The sequence below is a fragment of the Trachurus trachurus genome (assembly GCF_905171665.1).
Source record: "Trachurus trachurus genome assembly, chromosome: 3".
In the NCBI taxonomy this organism is placed as follows: Eukaryota; Metazoa; Chordata; class Actinopteri; order Carangiformes; family Carangidae; genus Trachurus; species Trachurus trachurus.
In genome coordinates this window covers 13,761,340-13,776,041 of record NC_139893.1, presented here as the reverse complement: position 1 = coordinate 13,776,041, position 14,702 = coordinate 13,761,340, and the positions used below count along the sequence as shown (strand labels likewise).

At 40.6% G+C, this 14,702-nt stretch overlaps 1 protein-coding gene across 1 annotated transcript in view; it reads left to right on the top strand.

The window, feature by feature from the left end:
* The window catches only part of kiaa1549lb (KIAA1549-like b), a gene marked incomplete at both ends in the record, with an annotated part of 53,662 nt that extends 40,614 nt beyond the window's left edge, over nt 1–13,048 (top strand). The window contains 11 exons of the mRNA XM_083993188.1: nt 471–506; nt 2,013–2,203; nt 4,689–4,819; nt 5,749–5,873; nt 6,636–6,865; nt 7,954–8,086; nt 10,185–10,568; nt 10,654–10,748; nt 11,058–11,206; nt 11,417–11,568; nt 12,785–13,048. Coding sequence (XP_083849314.1) covers nt 471–506; nt 2,013–2,203; nt 4,689–4,819; nt 5,749–5,873; nt 6,636–6,865; nt 7,954–8,086; nt 10,185–10,568; nt 10,654–10,748; nt 11,058–11,206; nt 11,417–11,568; nt 12,785–13,048 — 1,890 coding nt within the window. The remainder of the gene's footprint in view (nt 1–470; nt 507–2,012; nt 2,204–4,688; nt 4,820–5,748; nt 5,874–6,635; nt 6,866–7,953; nt 8,087–10,184; nt 10,569–10,653; nt 10,749–11,057; nt 11,207–11,416; nt 11,569–12,784) is intronic.
* Between the last annotated feature and the right edge of the window lie 1,654 nt (nt 13,049–14,702).

The following is a 14,702-nucleotide window of genomic DNA, read 5'->3' as shown; positions in this document are numbered from 1 at the left end:
CTGAAGCATGTCTATAAACAAGCAAACAATTCAACATTTATGAAGAATAATAGGTTTTTAAATTATGAATGATGACTAGATATTTCTTATGATCTAAATGGAGCAATATCTTTCATGACAGCCCCCCTACAAATGAATAATGAAGTCAACATAACTAATTGAACTAAAATAACAGTCTAAGAATTTATTCTCTGTGTTCTCTGTAATTTGTAGCAAATGATGTGCTAATTTCCAACCAAAAACCAAAAAGCCAAAACAAAAAAAAAGAAGGAAATAATGAAAACAAAGTGCTACCGACATAACATACAGTAAAGTTTGTTTTGTTTTCTGGGTAATTTTGAGTATTGTCTGTGTAATAGTGTCTGCATGACTTGTATTGCATTGTCAGTTTGATAGACAGTCCTGAAACTTGAACACTACACACGCACACGCACACAGTTTAAAATAATTTCTATTTCTCTCACTTCCAGATGGCGTATCGGAGAGACGTTGGCTATTATCACCAGGTATCTGCCTTTCTCTGTATCCTCTCATTACCGATCTCTGTTTTCATCTTTAGGGCTTAGCTGTGCCAACAGTAGGATTTGAATGGGATTCTGTGCAAACATCACCTTTGATATATTTCAATAAATCCTGCTGTGCTGATGAAAAGTAAGGATATACACAGCACTTTGCAGAAACAAACCTTTCAGAATGAGATTTTCTTGGATGAAAGCCGGGTATTACCTATTCTTCTCATAGTCGTCTCCAGATAGCAAATTTGAAGTCTTTACAGAGAATGGTTATTATGGAGATCTATTTTTCAAACTGAATGAGTGCGTGTGTGCGTGTGTGTACTGACACTTGTTTGTCTTGAGTTGAGAAGATTGAACACTGTTTCAATTATTGTTGCATCAAGGACGTCACAATGCTCTAATCAAAGTTATCTCTCCACCTCCATGTCTGTTGTTTTTTTGTATGCGGTGTGCAGGTTCACTGTGAGACATCAGTGTAGAATAATAAAAATGCAGCATAGCACTCAACACGTTCCACTGCTTTATTTATGGGATATCATTAGAGAGAAAGTCATAAAATCTTCTATATTACACAGCGAAGGCAACTTCAGTGGTAGTTTCAGAGCAGCTATTACTGTATTGCAGAGACTCTGAGGTCCTGCAGAGTCTCATCACGTTAAAACAACAGCAGAATTTAATTGAATCTAATATGAAAAAACCCCTGGGTTTCTCCTGACAAACCAACATTTTAGGTAGCGTGTATCATCAGTTCTTTCTAATAAGTCGTGTAAATATCTAGGAAACTTCTGATTATGCTCAAAGATAGAGACTCCTAAAATTTAAATGAGGCTCTTGCACTACCTCCTTTTTTTTCTCAGCCTCACTGCCTGTAAGCACTTTCATCATTTATCCTTTTTAGAACTTCTGCTTCTGAGACCAGCTACGGTGGCACACGTTTTAGTTTGTGAACTGAGAAACTGGATACTGTGTGTGTGTGTGCGTGTGTGTGTGTGTGTGTGAAGAGTTAAAATCCTTTAGCCCCTTCTGTACCTTTCTCTGTGAAGACGTGGACATATTTCTAGAGGAACATGTTAGGTATAACACCATGAGTCCTCATCCTCCTCCCTCTTATCCTCTAATGCGTTCTAACATTTTAACTTCATTACTAGATTTCTGTGAAAGTCTGCAAATCTCATCTTGTCACCGCCCACTGCGAGTCATTTATTTGACAAGAATTTGGAAGAGGATGAAAAAGGGCCTCAGTTAAATCTATGCTTATCTATTTCAAGGCAGAGCAGCACAGTCATCCCAGTTCAGTTCCTTAAATCCTTTGGACATCTCTTAAAAAGATATACTTTTGAGCTATTTTGAAATGTCTGTCTATGTGACACTTCTGGTTGGCTAATGTATATCTCTTTGTTTAGTGACTTCTCTCACCACCAAGTATGTGGAAGGGAGTCATCCTTGTTTGAGCAGCCTCTTTTGTCTTTCTCCACTTTCGTGCAACCTGTCCACCAGCCAGTCCAGGGTTTTGACTATGCCAAGCAGCATCTGGGACAACAGGGAGGAGATGAAGAGACCCTGCCTGTCAGTCAGGATACCTTAGTGATGTCCCTGAAAATTCGGGACACGCCACTTTCACTAGAAAAGGCCCTGCAGCAAGACGGAACTGCCAACAAGAAAAGCCTCACTGCTGACAGACACAAAAGGTATCATTATCTCTATGCATATTCACCTCCTTATGCTGTTATCCCTATCGCCAACAAAAAAACTTTATTAACTACAACCATTTCATATTTCACCAGCCAAACAGAGGACATACAGTAGCTGACTGAACAAATCCCTTAAGTACATCCTTTATTCTGGATAAAAGTGTAGGTGATCAAAGTTTGTGTACAGAAGTGCATTTGCAGTTGAACTGAAAATTCAATTCTCTCCTCATTTTTTGTGTAAGGAAAATATGTACTATGATAATACTGCAGTTATTGTTTGCATTATATTCTAAGATTCTTAACAATGATTTGACAAAAGATGAAAACTTCAAGATGAGCACAGAGGAAAGACCAAGCACAGCTCTATGTGTTTCAGTTAACATGTTGACATCCAGATGATAGTCTATTCAAAAATCTCGATCAACAGAAACTAATGGCAACCATCCAAAGTGCAGTATATTTGTTTACAGGGTGTATATGTGTGTGGTGTGTGTGTGTGTGTGTGTGTGTGTGTGTGTGTGTGTGTGTGTGTGTTATGGCAAGGATTGCACTGCTGCTCTGTCAGAAAGCTCCTGGGTCACATACAGAGAGACAGGATGATAAAACACAAATCCCTCCAGCCCTATATTGTCTATCCTCATTCTACCCTGATGCTGAACGATAGGCAGCCATTAACAGAGCTCCCTGTATGGGCAGGTGAAATTAACCGTTTTCTTCATCTGACAGTCGGTGCCGGTGTTTCTGGGATTAATTACAATGTTCAATTATTAAATCGAGTATAAGCAAAAGTGATGCAGGATAATGAGATCCAATAAAATTTGTTTGACAAATAGGGAATCTATGGACTTCTAGTAATGATTTTAAAGCCTTCTGGGGCAGCAAAAGTTTTTAATTTGTTATTTATCAAACTGTTGGTCTTTTAAAGGTTCCTATCTTTTAATGAGATAGAGTCTGAAGATGAAATCATTCATTAGCATTTCTCAGTTTTTCAACCAGATACATGTCTTCCCTGCTTTGCCATTAAGTACAGATCACATAAAGAGATAGTAACATCATACACAAAACTCGAGGGATTATACACAGTAGTGTGTAGAACATTTTTCAAAAAATAAGTCCTTGCACATAGATGGATTCCCCAGATTTTCATGATGAGATGAAAAATACTCAATGAAAATGCTTTAAGCCCAACAGATGCATGTCAAATCAATCAGTGAACTATCATGAGTGTTTGAGTGTAACGACGTGCCTCTTTAAACAGTTCTACCAACTAAGCATGCATCAAGTATTTTTAGCCTCAGTTTTACTTGGAACCTTAAGAACAGTCAGTGTGATTTTCCAGTGAGAGACGAAGAATGTAGTAATAGATTTATCTTTATTGCAGCTATTTAGCATACGTATGTCTTAGCTAGTGTGCAGGTACAAACATGATTTTAGCCCACTACTTGATGCTAACATTGACAGATGAGCCTGTGCTGTATTCATTCAGGCAGGTCCACAGTTCTTGTTGACATCAGAGTGAAAGTGAAATCTGTCATTCACCTGTTGTACTGCATGTTCGAAATGACATCTCTTCCGATACGCCCATGGGCACTCATGTGTCAGCCTCTGAGCACCAGAAAATGGTCAAACACACTCTCACTCAAACACTCAGTGTAAACGTTTTCTGTACACCTCAATTAATTTAAACACATCTACGCATCTTTTTCCAAGCCTGTGACTGTTGCATGGAGCTGGCTCTCTGCAGCGCTGCCTCGAAGAGAGCTGAGGAGGACAGCCGCTGTACCACTGTTTCTCTTTGCTGTTATCATTTTTACCAGACAATTAGGGGATAGACCACGGCGCTTTGATGTCACTGTCAGCCTCGTGGTCCTCTGAGCCGCTGCTTGATCAGCTCTAATTCCAACTACAGTACAGTGTTTGAAGCTAGTGAAACAAGAATTGGCTAAAGCAATTGTTTATCCAATTAAAGGACCAGTCTTGCTTCACCCAGGATGTGAGCTCACACTGATTTGATTGAAACACAGTATGTCCACAGTGCATTTACTGTATGGTAAAGACACTTGAACACAAAAGTGCGCAAGTTGACAAATGCAGACATGAAGATATACACACAAAGACACACATATCACCCAGCAAGACAATTCATCAACATTATTAGCATTAATTTTGAAGTATGGCCAGTTCATGACAATTTGATGTCAGTCTGTATCAATTAAGAGAGGCTGAACACAAAGGACTGACTGGTCTCAATTTGACTGTTTTTCTCTGAAGACGGGCTGTGTGTAGTGATGGGCTCAGTATGAACACACAGTTTTTCATTACGCAAAAAACAAAAACAATAATTTATCATGTTCACTGGACTCTGGCTGGAGAGAGGGGGAGAGGGAAGGTGAGGTTGTTAAAGGAGAGGATGACATAACCTGGCTGCGTGCCCAGCTTCCCGAGAGCTCACCGCCTTTCCTGTTGCTATGGTTACTTGCAGCAAGTTGCCGAGTGAGGACGGTTCCGTCATCAGCAACGAATCAGAGAAGCTGAATTCCAGCAGGGGCTTGACAGTGCCGAAAGTCACAGCACAGCAGAAACTGACAAAGGAGGAGACGCACAAGAGGGATGGTGAGAGTCACACGGTGATGCAAATACAAATAATTTATTCTCCTGCTTCTTCTAAAGGCAAGGTCAGGTGTGTCACAAATGCCAAAAAATCTTCGCCAGTTCCTCCCGCCTCCTGCATGACAAACTTCTCCAAATGTGTCAGTTTCTCGTGCATGCAGGTACTGAAGAGAAAGGCAGTGCAGCTTTTTATTTTTTTTTTAAGACAGAAAGGTAGCCACTCAGCAATAAGCATAGATGGACCTGATGAATATACATGAGACAGACACTCTGCTGACATGATACAGTATGTCAGAGTAGTGGATGCTGTGACACACCAGCAAAAACACATACACACACACTGAGTAAAATACAAGATGCAGAAAGGCCATATGAAGCCTCACATGCTCCTCTAAGTAACAGCTTTTCACACATTGAATTATTTTCTGTTCTATTCTTGTCCACTGAAAATAACTGTTCCACATGTGGTGGGTGTGAGTTAAATTAATCAATTTAAAATACTCTGCTTATAAATTGGATTGCGCTCTCGAGATTATGATTTTCTTAATGGCTGGATTTGAATAATTCATCAGCTGAGTTAAGGGAAACTCGAACTGAATCCAGTTTTGTCTGATGTCAGATGAGGAATAAAAGTGCAAAGTCAGTTCCTTCCATCTATCACAGAGATGCATTGCCACAACCTTGGAAGCCGAAGCTATCTCTGTGATCTATTGTCTCCGTCCACCACTTCATTTGCTGATGCAAACGACTGATGTTTGACATAATCCCACAGTGTCAGCTACAGAGAGACAAGGTGATGAGAACAAGGAGGGGGGGTAGACAGACACAGAGACAAAGAAGGATTGTGACAGTTTGTTCCTCTTTGACTGACAGTGTAATGATTAGAGGTATTTGTAGTTTCTTTGTGAGTGAACTCCCTCTCTGTTCTTCAGATCCATATGACTCCTCCTCTGGCTCACTGCAGCTCATTTCCATAAAGCCCATGGTGGCTCAGCCCAACTACTCACACCCTGCATCGTCTGACCGCAGCCAGGACTCAGCCGTTGTCAATGGAGAGGTGATGCACTTGCACACATCCAGTTGTAGAGACACACAGATTGACCAAGACACAAATACAGACACAAACAAACATGTGCACACTTCTCTTAAAGGTCCCGAAAACATATTTTCTTTGTAGGCCTTTTATTATGAGCAATATCAATGTCAAAGTTGGACCTATTTTAGCTGTTTCGCCCTTGTTTTGCCCTTGTTTTTCTCAATAGTTTAAAGTGGAGAGGGCCCAGATGAAAGATGTTATATATTTCAATCAAGAAATATAGAATGTTTAATGTTTAGCTGAAAAAAAAAGAATTTAGCTGAAAACAGTTGGTTCGTTAAAATTACATAGGGCACGTTTTTGTTTTTTTATATTCAACTGACTGATACTGTATGTCTAGAGACTCCTATTTACAATGTATTTATTAATTTATTTTATATTTATCCTCTTTGTTTTGTTTGGTTTTGCTTTTAACTTAAGCTTGCTGCTCTAACTGCTGCTTTTAATTGCCCCTTGGGGACAAATTAAGTTTTTGATTGATTGATTGATTGATATTCTGCATTCTGTAATTTTGAATCCATATAATGAACATGAAAATAATAGAGATGTTTTCACTCTGTCTGACTGTGATTGTTGCGTAACAGTAACATTTTTAGAGCTTTTTATTCTCACAAACACTCAAAGCGGGACCATACCAGGCACAGCACGAAGAACCTTGTGTCTGGTTCCATTCTGATCTCCACTTGTTCCCTTGCATCCTGCTGCGCTCGTTCCTCTCTACAGGTGAACTTGGTTCTGAAGCAGAAGTCAGACATTGAGCACTACAGGAACAAACTGAGACTGAAGGCTAAGAGGAAGGGCTATTATGACTTCCCCTCCACTGACGGCAGCAGCAGCGGTCGAGCCTTGGCGCAGAGACAGAGGCACAGTCATGAGAGGGCAGCTGGTGAGCATGGCAGACCACTGGAGCCTGATGATGAGCGAGGTTCCACTTATGTCAAGTCTCACAGGAGGTGAGGGGAGAATGGGAAAGCAAGTGGAACCTGGGTTTGACTGGGTGTATACAGAAAAGAAAATCCATGCTTGTTGAAGGTTGTGAGGAGGTTTCTCATACAAGGACACAGTTTGAACAGCCGTGATATTGGCTGATTGGGCTTCTCACCATGGGCAGTTATCCGTAACTGCTGACCCCTGCCTTGTCTAATTAGCTTACAGATAAGTGAAACTGTCCCCTCTAATGTTGTCATTATCCCGTCTTAGTGGGCAGTGAGAGACCCATCAGGTTTGTCTGATTAGTTTGATCCAAGTCCTGAGCTTCCATAATGGAGATAAGAGGATTGGCAGGGTGTCAGTTGGTCCACTATGCTGGTTCTGCTTTAGAGATGCAGACAAAGATGGACGGTCTTTGGATATAACAGATTTGGGTCAAGTGTGTGAATAGTCTTTTCCACACCGGATTATCATACACCCAAACCAGCTGCACTTAAAACAGAAAACAACTTCTGAATTTGGGCTTGTGCGCTAGTAAAGGGTTGTGTGGCTGGGTTTATATCCCACCCTGGTGAGCAAAATAAGGATTTTAGCAGCTATTTGCTGCCGAAATTAGTGTGTGGCTGATTAGCTACACCAACAACATGCAGTAAATTCCCCCAGCTGAAAAGACCATGTCAGAGCATGTTTGCTGATATGTACTTTGCCCCCAGTCAATGATTGTACATTGTTGTTTTGTTCTACTACATTACCACTGTTGCACTTCACTGTGAAAACTCCTAAAGGCTAGTCTCACATCTGGCATCTGACGTAACATTTAGAAAGATCATCTGAAATATTTACACAGCTCTTTCAGTCAATATCCTTATGAGATTGTGTGCATCTCAATTTCTGTAACTTTCTGAAACAGGAATCAAATACCTCTCCCAACCTTATACATACTGTCTGGCACAATGAAGTTGAGAAGGTTCATTGTACCAGACTTTTCCTCCACCTTGCACTCCCTGACACTGCAGGCACACTGAAACTGAAATGAAAATAATTGAAATGTTTTAACTTAAGTACCCCAGGTCTGACTTGTACTGAATGCACTCCTCACTCTAATTGGCAGGCACTCCCAGGTAGGGCAAACGGCGTATCGCAGCAGACAGAGTCTGAGCAGTCCCAGTCCTGGAGGAACAGAGATGGACCTGCTTGTTATGAGGGAGAGACCCAGGAGAGGCATCCGCAACAGTGGCTATGATGTGAGTCACGTGTCATCATCCACAGGCACTGTTCTGGCAAAATGCAGATGTTTACCATTTTTGAAAAAGTAGCACTGACACTGACAAAGAACATTTTTAAACAATTTTAGTTAATTTATACTATTCATTTAGAGTGCTAATGCACAAGTGATGTACTTGCAATAGTTACTCTTGTAAAAAACATTTTAAAGTTTTTTTTTATGTTTTATTGATTGTGTGTTTAGGGATGTACTTTACTAAAGAACACATCTATTTATTTACATGATTTTATCAAATTCAAATGGCAATTAAAAAAAATCTGACATTGCTCTTTTACTTTTCTGAGATGGAATTTAAAAATAGAAAAGGCTCATCATCAATCAGAGGTTGTCGGTGCTAAATCTGTGCCTTATTACCCTATTTAAGACACAGTGTGCCAACAGAGTTAGAAATCAGACATAGTCTGCCCAGGTGTGGTTTCAAGTGGGCCACAGCAAAGAGAAGTGGTTCATTCATAATTAAGAGTTAAATTTTATGAGGTCCTGTCGTTTTGATATATAATGCATCTCAAGATGGCTGGTTTATGTCTCCACTTTTTTATTGTTCCATTATGGCTCTATGTTTCTATCATGAAGTCCAAATACGAGCACGTAAGCTCCCGAGAATCATCGAGCAGACCATTCCTAAAGAGGGTTCTTATTCCAAGCAACGATAGAAATATTCTACTGAACTGTTGTTGACCTGCTTTTCATTTTGACCCGTCACAGCAAGAAAATCAAAAGTGTAACTGGCTCTGGTATTGTGCATGCTGGGTCACTGGCCGGGCTTACTGGGATACTGCTATGGAACAAATTAGTTCCAAACCTGGGCTTTTTCTGCAATTGCAAGTCAAATGTCTGCTGTAAAAATAAAATCTTGTTTGTCTTATTAGTGTATTTGATCGCAAAAAAACAACTGTTGCCACAGGTCTTAACATGACAAACCTAACAAATTAATTAACGGCAAGCTCTTGACAGGCTCAACAAATTGAGATTTTCCAGACAAGCAGTAATTCCTTGGTTCTAACACCCCATTGTTATGACTCTCGATGGGGCTGAACTCAGTGTATCCAACTCCTCAGCTCCGTGAGAAATGTGGCACAATAGTCAGTAGAAGCTACATGGTCCACTTTCAGAACTCCTGGCCGTGTTGATTACAGGGGGACTAGTGTAGCTGCAGGGCCCATCTCTGCAGATGCAAGTCTCCATCGTTTCATGTTGCAGGGGGGGCTGATTTATGAGGTGCACTACGCAATGTCTCCGGTGGCTACCCTCTATTCGCACAGGAAGTGGGGCAGCCTCCACTCATGTTAATTTATCACTGGATACAAGAACTGGATGAATGGAAACAGGGATTGGGAGAGGGGGCAAAAGAAGAGGACATGAAAAAAGAGGAAGGTGTGAGGAAGGCATGTGAAAGAAGGAATGAAGTAGCAGGTGAATTGAGAATGGTTGTATTGAATACAAATATAATGGAGATAAGAAAAGAGAAACAGACAAGGAAGATACAAAATAACATATACAAAAGACCTCCAATAACTTCTTTAAGCATTGTTGACCTGTTTATAAGTGCAGAAAAGTGTAGGTTTCCTCTCACTGAGGCAAACTGGTTCTGTTGCTGAACCTACTGTGACAAAGCAGTAACAAACTCGTTCAACTGACTTCTCCTCAGAAACTGCTGTAGCCCTGTCAACAACCCACTGAGAAAATGACAGGAAATATTATAGAATTTGCCATTTTCCGCCTTTCCCAGGCTGAGCCTGTTAATATCCTGCCAGTTCAATGAGAAGAGGTGTAAAAAATTCTGATGTTTGATCCAGGTGTAAATGAGAACATGCCACTGCCACAGATTCATCCATACAAGGCAATGGCCACACAAGTAGCATGAAATTTTGCAATTTCATATCATTTTGTTCCTATATGTATAACAGACCCAGCATTGTTTGTTGCTGTGTTTCCCTATAAATCTGATCACTTGCAAATGTTGTTATGAAATAGATCACGCTGTTCAGATGTATTAGCAAGTCAAAGTTTGAAGATGTGTGTTGAGTTTGAATTGTGAATGGGTTCGTATGTTTCAGACGGAGCCTGAGTTGATTGAAGAGACGAATGTTGACCGTCTAATGGGGCCGCGGGGATACATGTATGGCCGGGGCTTGAAAGGCCACTCAGAGACATCCACTCTGAGCTCACAGCCGTCCATTGATGAAGTGCGACAGCAGATGCACCTGCTGCTGGAGGAAGCATTCAGCCTGGCTTCTGGGGGACAGTCCACCTCCGGAAGGCAGTCTCACCACCACCACCAACAGCAACCCCCTCCTGACCACTACAACCCTGCACCACCTCCCCTCCCCTATGCAGATGTGGTGACCAGTGCTCCAGGCACGATGAGCTGTGGACGGGGAGGCCTGCAGTGGGTACCATCTTATGGTGCAGACGTGTATCAGTGCAGCCTGCCTAAACCAGTAAGTGGGCTAACATTATTTCCCTTCTCTTAGGAACTGTGATAGACTCTCTGTAACCTTAAATACCTTTCACTATCTGTTTAAGGCCTTTCGCTTCACCCAGCTCCCTGAGATGGCCATGGGTTCTCCTCCCCCTTTACCACCGCGCACTGGACCTCCTCCTGGGACCTCCTTAAGACGGTAAGGCCAAGCAAGACAAACATGCACACACACACACACACACACACACACACACACGCACAGATGCAGACAGGCAGAAGCATACACGCTTAGTCTGTAGCATCCCAAAACCCATCAGATATTCAACATTTATTCTGTGTTATTCAGTATTGTATAAATTTGAATATTGAACTAGTGCATTGAGAGATGGAGAGAATGTTAATGAGGCACTCACTTTTTGTTTTACATGGAAAACATCTGCCATCTAGTGACACTGGTGTGATATTGCAGCACCCCTATTTATTCCTCCCCCATCTCTGCCCAACTTAGTTCCACTTCTGACTTGGGGCCTAAGGGAAGGAGTTCAGAGACATCTGTCACTGAAATGCAAAGTCAACATGACAACAACCCATATGGGCTAACCACTAGAGCAGCACTTCCATCTATCACTGCAGAGCAGCCTGTGTCAAACTACTCAGGTAAGCACATGAGGAGATGACTTTGTATTTTAAAAGTGCCCATCATGGTGTGCTTTGCCTTTGTGCCAACATTCATATTTCAAAAATCGTAATATTCTGTCAAAAATAAAACTTTTGGAATAAAAATGTTAAATTAAGTTATCATCTGACATGCATTCATCAGTGACTTTGAAAAAATATATTCATCACTCTCTCTTCTCTTGCCTACAGGAAACCCAATAACAGCTGTCTACGCCATCCCAGCCTCCAGGCCGGGCTACTCAGAATACTTTGTCTCCACACCGCCCACCTCCTACCATAGTCCCTCTTGGATGTCCTATCCACCTGAGCCTGAAGATGTACCGCCACAGTGGGCAGACTCTGTAAGGAAGCCCATATTTCTTGTTTAGGAATCACCCAGCCCTAAATACATAAACTACTGAAAGCTGAGCAATATGTAGTGGCAGAATAATGTGAACAGATGTCTTGGTTAAACTGGGACAGTCCCAGTTTTCAAACATTTGTCACAGTGCCCCCAACAACTCTTCGCCCTAACAATTAAGACTTTAAAATAAACTTATTAAAGTGACTACTCATGAAACATTAAGGCCAGATCCAGACCATAAACAGGTTATAACACTGCTATAAACAGTAAAGAAGCTTCTGATGCTGCGACCCGGACAATTGAATTCTATAGCTTTAAACTGAAAAATGATATAAAATATTAAAACTGTAAATAATGTTTTAATAATTGTAGATTGTTGTAGTCCTCAACTTCACTCTCACCTCCTGGTCATAAGGATGTTTTTCCACACAAATGATGGTCACCCCATGGAGCCAGAAAGTGAGCAAAAGCACTGCAGCAGGAAAAAAAACCTAAGCATTAGAAACATCATGAGGGAAATATACTCCTTTAGCATCTTTGTACCTTCTCCTTTGTTTTTCATGAAAAAAAAAAAACACGGGTTCCATTCGTCCTGTCAGATCTGTTATTACCCATGTGACCCTCCCTCCCCTCCCCTGCACTGGACTCTCCTTGTTTGTATGAACTGTTCTCTTTTTTCCCTGTCTGTTTGCCTGTTTCAACCAGATGCTTTCACGCAGTGTCTTTTTGCAGAACCAGTGTCATTTAGAAACCATTTGCTGAACTGAATTTATGGCTGCCGTTGAGTGGACACAGCAAAATACCGGGGTAGTTGAGCACATTTCCTAAATGAACTCCTATTTTCCTTTTTTCCCATTTCTTGTCATATAAACCTGGCACGTATAAAGATTTTGTATCGGCATTCAAAATTAGTCCATTTTTGGAGTTCAAACACAGTTTGAACCAAAATCCATTTCAGTGTCATATATGTGTAGATCTCCACACTCATTACGTTCCCTTTTGGTTTATTTATAATGATTGTTTCCTCAGATACAACTGTGTATATTTTCCCTTATCACCCATTTAATTATTTCTAGAGTAGCGGTGCAAGAGAAAATGTTCACTCAGCAAAACTATCGCATATCCTAATGATCTAATTGGCAGCCATTATTTTTGTGGGTAGTAATTCTATGAAGTTGCTGTATTACTGATTTCACATCTACCCTGTTTTCCAGGTGCCCCTCCCTGGGTATGTAGAGGCTTTTCCTCATCCTCGCTACCCGCAGGGCAGCCCCACCAGGCTACCCCTGGAGTACAACCAGGCACTGGAGCAGCCTGCCGTTGCCACTAGCACAGCATCCCAGCAAAGCCTGCCCCAGGTGGTGAAGGACATGGACAGCATGCCCCTGAGCAGTCTCTCCACCTCTGCGCTCGTGCAGGCTATCCGGCAGGAGGTGGCCAAGCTGGCGAAGAAACAAAATGACATGTTCGAGTTTTGATTGTGTCCCACTGTGGGCAGGAGATGGTTAACCGTGCGTTGGTCTTCAACAGAGTCACACTAAGGTGGCACTCCTCCAGACTTATTTTTGATGTTTGTACTGTAAAATGAACTGATCATCTTTACCCGCTGATTATCCACCGACTGATTTATTTTCATCTACCTATAGTGTTTTTCATCTCCTCACTTAAAGGAATGGAAAATGCTTTGTTTTTGCTTTTTGGTTGTTTTGGGTTTGTTTTGTTTTTTAAGATAAAGAAAAAAATCAAACATCCTCTATTGATGATGTCCCAAGTAACTACATGCATCTCTTCTTTGTAGATATGTCAATAGGATACACTAAATATGGAAAATATAATTTTTTTTCCAGCATTAGACATTTTTTGTGAATCAGCATCAGTTGAGAAGAGAGAAAAAGTAGCATTATTGTCTGTACTGAGAGGACCAAATACATCCTGTCAGATGTTAAGTATAAACCACAGTGTATATGAGCATGTACAGTATAAGGACATCATGTATCTTCTCTCCTTTTATAGACCATTGACTTTGATTGGACTGGGTACATGGATATCAGTTCATACCAAATCAAACTACCACATCACTTCTTAAAAGATCTTTATTTTCATATCACCTGTCAACACCAGGATAATATTAATAACAAACACTGACTGTCTTTGCTCATCTAAAAATGGTTTACTGAAATTTAATGAACACATTTAAATTGTAATTACTTTTAATCGACAAATGGACTCAATCTGGGATATTTGTACCTGCCTTTTTAGTTGAAACAAATCAATTATAAAATCTAAAGCTACATCTATGATGATGAAGTGACATATAGATGGAAACATTTGCCTTGAGGTATCTGAAATAGATGGAAGCTTTAATACTGTATTAACGCAGTGTCCTGTGGTTTGAAGATGCACACATTTTAATGCACATTCAACCCCAGACATATTTGTCACAAAACAATTCCCTTTGCTGCTGGTAATAGTGCCAAAGTCTAAAATGGCCCTCTGTTTGTTTACTGCGCCTTAAGGCTCGTAATGGTCTTATTGAGTGCACTTCACAAATCAGACATCAAGCTCCTGCATCAGTGCTCCTGAGATGTAAGTGCTGATATCTTTGTGTAACGTTATGGATGCCTGCCTGAACATCGACTCAGACTGACTGTAGACTACTTGTCCTTTTCCCAAGGTGCTATATGCTGAGGTAGACCTTTACTTATTGATACAATAAAAAAGACATAATTCTAAATAGGCTTAAAAACATCCTCTTAACACAATTAATAGATTTTAACTATATACCAGTATCTCACCTTTACCTTTTAACTTTTACTGCCCTGAAGTTAGTTGTCAGTTTCATATTAAATATCATATTAGAGTGAAATGAAAAAAGCTTACACACATGTCAGGTAAGCAATGACCTGTACATCAAAAACTACCAACATAAATAGAACTAAAATTAGACTAAATAAAAGCCAGACTAAAATCTACAAAAATCATTCAAGGGATATTTCAACATTTTGGCAAATTCGCCTTTTGCCATAATCCCTGTAGTTTTAGGAGTAGGTTCATCACCTTTAATTTTTGGTGCAAGCTCTTTTTTGTTGTTCATCAAACTCATCAAATATACAATCAGCCTGCCCCGACAAT